General features: G+C 39.8%; 1 protein-coding gene across 1 annotated transcript in view; it reads left to right on the plus strand.

Annotated features, from left to right (window-relative positions):
• Positions 1 to 7,635, plus strand: part of SLF2 (SMC5-SMC6 complex localization factor 2) — a 33,183-nt gene extending 25,548 nt beyond the window's left edge. Inside the window, exons 16-20 of the mRNA XM_032225203.1 lie at positions 451 to 573; positions 1,759 to 1,836; positions 4,930 to 5,016; positions 6,795 to 6,863; positions 7,146 to 7,635. Coding sequence (XP_032081094.1) covers positions 451 to 573; positions 1,759 to 1,836; positions 4,930 to 5,016; positions 6,795 to 6,863; positions 7,146 to 7,181 — 393 coding nt within the window. The 3' untranslated portion in view covers positions 7,182 to 7,635. The remainder of the gene's footprint in view (positions 1 to 450; positions 574 to 1,758; positions 1,837 to 4,929; positions 5,017 to 6,794; positions 6,864 to 7,145) is intronic.
• The last annotated feature ends 246 nt before the right edge of the window (positions 7,636 to 7,881 follow it).

Raw genomic sequence — 7,881 nt, forward strand, 5'->3', positions numbered from 1 at the left:
GGGAGAGATTAGTTATCAAGTGGAAGAGACATTGTCAGCTGCATCCAAATTTCTTCCTTGACTAAATATGGCCACAGCACTATATTTTTTGATTCTTTTTTTATTTAAACGTGTAAACATAGTTTGTTCAAGGTTGGTGTTTAAATTCTAATGTATCATCTGGATGTTTTCAAAATTTAGATAAAGGGAAGTATAATCTTCATCTACTTTATATCAGTTCAGAGCCGCTTTTTTTTTAAAGAGCTTGATTTTTCTTGCTGTGATAGTCCCTTCTATTTTATTCCTGGCATCAGGGTTTCAGAAGCTGCATGCATAAAGATTTTGAGAAAACTGCCTCCTACTCCTGCTGCTACTGCAGTGTTTTAGTTCCTAAAATGATTTAAGATAATTCTTCTCAAGGTTGAAAAAATTCCATAATGTGAACCGTATTGCACTCTAATCTCCCAATAGATGTCACTACTTTGTAAGGAGCTTGTGAAGATGAAACCTTCAGGTCTGTTAAAGAGGCTGTCAGAAACTTCAGGTCATCATGATGGTGTTACAGAGCCTTTTCTTTCTGAATCTGAGCACCAGGTAATATGTTTTTTTTTTTTTTAAGTAGGGTTAGACAAGGTATGCTGTCTAAACTATATTTGTGGCTCTTGGGGATGTTAGAGATGCTCACGTTTCATGAGGTCACATAACCAAGTTGCTATTCTATGTGCAGCAGAGTGAATATGGGTAATGTTAATGGACTCAATTTGAGAAAATTCCTTCACTGAAAAGGAGTAATGTATAAGTGTTGATATTAAAAGCTAAGTGTTGATATTAAAAGTGAAGTTCTCTGATCATGGTTAATCAAAAAGTTTCTTAGTTCCTCTTTTATTTACCGGAAAAGATTGCTTCGTGTGTGTGGAGAGAGGAGGGGTGGGAGATATATTGTTTAGTTCTGATTCTTGTAACCCTTTTTCTTTCACTTCAATAAAACCTGTTAAGAAAACTCTGTGTGATTCAGGTTTGGGAAAAAGATTATTCTCCATTTGAGAACTTTGGCAACTGCCAAAGAGTCTGACATGCAATCCCAATATGCAAGCAGCAGAGTGGCTGGCAATAGGGTGGGAACCCACAATGCGTGAAGGCTTTTTAAAAAAACAAAATTCTTCTTTTTTAAAATATAAACATACAGGTAATCCTTGACATATGACCACTATTGAATCCAAAATTCCTGTTGCTAAGTGAGACAGTTGTTAAGTAAACCATGCGGTTGTTAAGTGAGTCTGGCCATTGACTTTGCTTGTGGGAAGCCAGCTGGGAAAGTTAGAAATGATCAAATGGCCATAGGACACTGCAAAGGTCATAAATACATGCCAGTGGACAAGTACCTAAATTTTGATCACATGATCACGGAGATGCTGCAATGGTTACAACTGGTCATAAAGACACTTTTTTCAGTGCCGTTGTAACAATCACTAAAAGATTCGTAGTCAGTCAAGGATGACCTGTATTTTTAAGAACATAAATTTTCTTACACTATTTGCAGATGGTTGAGAGTTTGACATATAATTATGTTTTCCCATACAATTGTCATGGATACCTTTCAAGTCTAATGGATGTTTAATGTGCAATAAGAGAGAAATATCTGAAGTGTGTAAGCCTTATGAATTCAGCACTTCAAAAGCTGAACTACCTAAAAAAGCCTGTTGGGTTTCTTAGTCCCAGAAACTTGGTAGCCTTTTAAGTAACCATTTTTACTAAATGTTGCCTGCTTTTTTTTTCTAGGCCTATTATCTGACTTATGTCCTCCTCCACTTGGTTAGGGAAGCTAGCAATTTTGAGCATACAAGTTCCAATCAAAGAGTAAGTAATTTGCTCAAATTTTTTCATTAACATGTACAAGTTTTTTTCATGATCATACATGTACTGAGGGGTTGGAAATCAATGAATTTTGACTACAGTTCTATTATTCATATAAATAACAGATTCCTATTTCATACATGCAGCTATAATCTTTAATGCTGAAGTTTCCGTAGATAATACTTTATTAAGAAAAAAATGACTTGTATAAAAGCTGCTTTATGACAATTGGTGAAGATCCAGTTATGGATCTCCAGCTAATTGTATATGGAGTACTTAAAATATGGTCATAATTGCAACCCATTTTAGGACTTGAATTAAATCGCTTGTTGATACTTCTTCATACTTTCATAAAAATATAATAGTGATCAGACTGCAGTCACTGATCTTCTATTCTGTACTCCTTACTCACTAGCACTGATTATGTTACCTAGTTGCCTAATGAAATGTGTACAAACAAACAACCATGTTCAGAGAACACAAAAGGAGTCCACAATTTCTAAGGCAGCTATGGTAGCTTTGGAAATGATATGGCTGCTTTAATAATCCATAATGAAGTGCCTCTTAGATGCTCCCATATATCGGGTTGTGTCCCTTTCAAATGTTTTGTTACTTGCTTTTCTCCAAGCCTGTCTGATTTCAGGTTTTAGATAGAAGCTTTGGGAGAAATATTTCCTGTGGCTTGAAAAGTTTAAATGATCTCCTGTGTGCTGCTTGGAGAGTCCAAGCATGGGTTAAATTAGTCTGGTTGGCCAAGGACTGAGTTCAAATTCTTTGGCCACGCCTCCTGTTCCTCCTTAAGGCCAGTTTTTTAACTCAGTCTGGCCCATTCAGGACTAATTTAAGTGAGCTTCAGCTGTTTTGATTTAATTCAGCTTGGACTCTCCAAATTGAGCATAAGTTTATTGTTTTAACTTGTTATTTTGTGTGTATTTTCCCCCTTTCTTTGACTGCATCGGATCGAGCTACGGAGGTGAGAGAGTGAGGAGCAAGCTCTTGGGAGGGGGGCGGGCGGGCGGTGATTGCTTCTGTGCCTTAAGCAGGGAGGCTTGACTAGCTGAGGATTGCTGCAGGTGTTTGGCGCTGCGGACAGCTTCCCCTGCTCAAAATTTAAACCAGCTGACTCTGGAGGCTTTTTTCCTCTTTGCGGCTGGTGCGGCTGCAGCTGCCATTTTGAATTCACCCCCCTCTGTGCGCGGCAGCCAATCATAAGCCTTCACTTTTGCACTCTTTTGTTGGAGACACCTGTCTGCGCTGCTTGTCTCCTGGAAGATCGCTGCCGAGTGGTGTGTGGCTGTTGTCCGGGTTGCCGGCAGGGCCGCTACCACCCAAGCCTTAAATTTTGTTTCTGGGCGGCTGCATTGTTTTGGCCACCACATGGTCATTCCTTGGATCCTCCACCTCTCCATCAGACATTACTGTGCAGTCTCTGCCTCCAATAGCAGCGAAAGTGAAATTAGCCGAGGCTTGGAGACCACACGGCTGCACCTTCCTAGATGTGCTTGGGTGCTGTTTCCAGCGAGAACACTTTCCTCCCTATTGGCTGCTGTGAGAGGGCTCCAACTGGTAAATCCAATCCTGCCCAAATATCATGCGGGCCCAGGGTTCGGGGACACCAGACGATCTTCCTGCCCTCTCATCGTACCTTCCGGTTCCAGGAATCGTTAAAAAACTAGCCTTAAGGAGGAGCAGGAGGCATGGCCAAAGAATTTGAACTCAGTCCTTGGGCAACCAGACTAATTTAACCCATGCTTGGACTCTCCTGCACACAGAGAATGACCCTTCAGGTAAGCCATGGTCAATTTGTCAGGAAGTTATTTACTGTTAATATTTATCAATATTATTTTAATTCATTTTTGCTTCCACCGTGATGGAAAAGTCATATCATAAACTAACACCAAAATATACTAGCTCAAACAGAAGAAGCCTGCAGAAATTCTTGACTCGTTTCCTTATGTGGGCAGATAGGAACACAGTTCCAAAAATAGTACATCCTATACTTTATGAGTAATATAAGAGAACTCAACCACAATGTCCAGTCTGATACGTGCAAGTTAGTCCTCAACTTACAACCATTTGTTTAGTGACCTGTTCTGACCCCCCTTCTCCGTCCAGGAATGAAAGCCAAAAGCCACGTAACTCAAAAGGTTTCTTTTAATCAGTCCAAGCTCTTGTTGGCTGCAAGCCCAAATAAACAAAGATAATAGCTCTGGCAAAAGTCCTATAACTCACAAAAAACTGCAAGCCACTTATCCAAGTTAGCTACTCTCGATGTGTAAATGTGAACAAGAACACTCACTAGAACAGGAACGGAATGTTGATGGTGGCACCAGCAGTCTCTTTATACTCAGGAGAGGATCCCAATGAGCAACAGCTGCTCGCAATCATTCCTGTAAGTACTCAGTTGTTCCTTCCGTCGAGTAACCCTTCAACGGGGTGCATCCTGCAACAACTCCCAAGTGTTTCCCTGAACACTCCCTCTGATCTAATGCTCTGCCACCACCTGCTGGCCAACGGCTCCTGCCGGGCCACAACAGTGACCATTCAAAGTTACAACAGCACTGAAAAAAGTGACTTGCAACTGTTTTTCACACAATCATTGCAGCATCCCTGTGGTCACATGATCAAAACTCAGATGCCTGGAAACTGGCATGTATGGTTACAGTGTCCTGGAGTCATGTGATCACTTTGTGACCTGACAAGTAGAGTCAATGGGGAAGCCAGGTTCACTTAACAACCAGTTAAGTTACTAATTGAACAGTTGAGGTGATTCACTTAACAACTGGCAAGGAAGACCATAATTTCTTAGCAACAGAAAGTTTGGGCTCATTGTGGTTGTACATTGCGGGTTACCTGTATTGGGATAGACAGTTGTTTACCCAGCCAACTTCTAAGCCATTTTTAGAAGTGGAAAGACAATAGAAATTCCTAAGTAATTTGTACTCATCTGTGACATGATTACATTACAAAGCACTAAAAATGTGACGTATACTGCAGCTTTACAAATTTTGGACAAAATGTTAATATAATTTACACTTACAAACCATAACAACAATTGGTTGAAATAACCTAACTTAATCTTTAATGTCCTTTTAGAAATGGCTGTTGAAGCTCTGTAGCACCCTAGAAAAACATGTAAAGTGTGATATTAGGGAAGACGTCAGACTGTTTTACAGAACTAAGGTGAGTTTGCCATTTCTTTTCTCATCCTGGAAGATATGCACTATATCCTCTTGTCTTTTAAAATTCCTCTTTACCATTATAACAATTTACCTTGATCAGCGCAAACACATTCTTTGATCGTTCTTAACTGTGGGCTCTGAAGCCTTTGTACCAGTTCCTATTGAGAATCTTCTTTCTGTTCTGTTCTTCAGTTCTTTCTGAGAATTCTGAGAAGACAAGTTTGCAAATAGTTTCCTTCTATCTCATCCAAATGAGAGGGGGAAAAACATACCTTTGTATTAGAACATTGTGTTACTGGTTCCATTTATGGTCTATAACCTATGGCACACGTGCCAGAAGCAGCATGGAGAGCCATCCCACGCGAGATGCGCGGCCTCGCTGGCTCCTCTTCCGCATTCCTGTGCACACACGCTCGCCAGTCAGCTGGCCTTTGTGCATGTGGGAGCACCGAAACCCGGAAGAACTGTGTTCTGGTGTGAATGCTGGCACCTGAACTTCCAGGTTTCTGTCATGCACATGCGTGACGGCCAGCTGTTCATTGGGCTCGTGCCGGAAACTGGAAGTTCGAGTGCCAGCGCACGCATGCATGACAGAATGCTGCTCTTTCAGAATTCGGTGCTCCTGTGCATACAAAGGCCAGGGAGGCTGCGCAGTCCAAGCGGGATGGTTTTGTGTGCAATTTCCGGCACACAGGTCAGCACATGGTTAGCCATTGCTGGTCTATAATATTGATGGAAAGGGTATTTAACAGAAATGTATCCAGAATATTAGAAGCAACTCTTAATTTCACAAGGTATAGGAAGTCCTCAACTTAATGACAGATATTGGAACCAGAGTTTCACAATAAGTTACAACTTTAAGTAATAAAGTATGACTACATTGCTTAGTGATGGCAATTCCTTCAGTTCTGGTTGCCATTGATAACCAAATCCCATTGTTATTAGGTAAGGCAACTTCCTACTGGCTTCCTATGATCAAAGTCAATGAGAGAACCAGCAGGAGGTTGCAAGTCCCAAGCCAGATAAATTGCTGCTATTGGATGGAAGAGTACCAGGATGCAGGGGAGGTACACAAGGGTTTGGGGGAATGTACGAGAGGCACAACACAGGGCTGTGGGAAGGGATGCAGGAATGCAAGAGAGGGTTGGGGAAGGGTGTATGAATGGGTGCATGAGAGGTACAAGCCAGGGATGGTGAGAAAGAGATGAGCAGAAAGGGTGCATGAATGGCTGGTCCAGCATGAACAAAGAGGGGCTGGAGAAAGATGCATGGTGGGGGAAAGACTTACCCCAGCAACTTACAATCTTCTCTGCCAACTTTCTAATTAACCTTCTAGGGAGGTCAGCAGGAAGGATGCAAATGGCAATCATATGATCATGAGGCATTGTAACAGGTCATAAATATGATGTGTTGCCAAGCACCCAGGTCACAATTATGTGATTGCAGGGGTGCTGGGATAGCCAGAACACTGAGGACTGGTTGTAGCCACCATTCATTCAGCACCATCTGCAACCTGAGTGGTTGCAGGTCAAGGTCTACCTTCATAACACCAACATATTCTGTTAACTTGCAAATGCTACTTTGCTCAAAGTCCTGGGCACGAGACTTGCCCTGCGTCCTACTTGTGTAGAATGCTCTGTCTTTAAATTTGTAATAAAATTCTGTCCTTATTTCTTCCAAAGTAAGTCCTGTTATATTCCTAACACTCCAAAGTAATGTAGACCAGCAGCAATAGTCATCACTTCATCTTCCAACCAGTTCCTAACTTTCTGTCTCTAGGTAAAAGACTTAGTTGCTAGAACATACAGCAAATGGCAGCAAATGATACACAGTTCTCAGCTTATTCAGGTACGGTATAATATATTTTCATACAAAATATTACATATTATCAATAATGGCATAGAAATAAAACTTTCTGGAAAGAAATTGTTTTGCCTCTTAAGAAGTAGAAGCAGTATAATAACCTGGGAATGGAGTAAAGGGATATGCAGTATTGGATTTATACCAATTAAATTGATTTTAAAGCTGTGTTGATATGTCAATAATTTTCTACTAGTTAGTTTTTCTATCAAATCTATTTCAAATGTTTATATCTTTCCATCTAATTCCTTTGACAATCTTTTATTATAGGGTCAGATCCATGACTTTTGGGTCCCAGATACATAAAAAAATAGAGACTGGATGATCAAATGACCAAGAAAATGAGTTGGAAGACTACACTATTGTCTAAGAAGAGGCATTCTTGTAAAAGTGCACTTAACTCCCCCAATTACTTAATTGAGCAACTATAGTAAACTATATTTTTAAAAGACCCATTTAATATTGAGAAAGTTGCTTCTTTCTACTTGATGATAATATCTGGTTTTTAAGTCGTTCTAAATTTGATGGGTAAATTTTAAAAAAACCAAGGTAGGATTATTTTGTCCTTTTTACAACAAATATGGTTCTTTCATTCCTACTGTGAAGCAGAATTTAAAAACCATCATTGGTATTTGTTTTCAATATTGAAAATGTTTCTCTGGTGATCTTATAATAGTATCAGTTACATATAGATGTGACTTTTGACTTGTATTATTAGCATATCGAATGTTAGCTTTTGAAATTGAAAGAAACAGTAATTTGTTGGATGACACAAAAAATACAGACATACAAATTGGAAAGTAAGTTGGAATTTATTCTGTTTGCCTTCAAGTAAATTTCAATAGTCTGTAGCTTTATATTTATAATAAAAGGGTTATGAAATCAGTCATAGCAAGTCCATATTGTTTAAATGTTTAAGATTGCTGGTTGTTCATACCCAACATTCAGGTATTCATAGATATTGCATGCTAATAAATTGATGCAATAATTTGGTCAAACTTTTATA

The sequence above is a fragment of the Thamnophis elegans genome, chromosome 10 (genome assembly GCF_009769535.1).
Source record: "Thamnophis elegans isolate rThaEle1 chromosome 10, rThaEle1.pri, whole genome shotgun sequence".
NCBI lineage: Eukaryota > Metazoa > Chordata > Lepidosauria > Squamata > Colubridae > Thamnophis > Thamnophis elegans.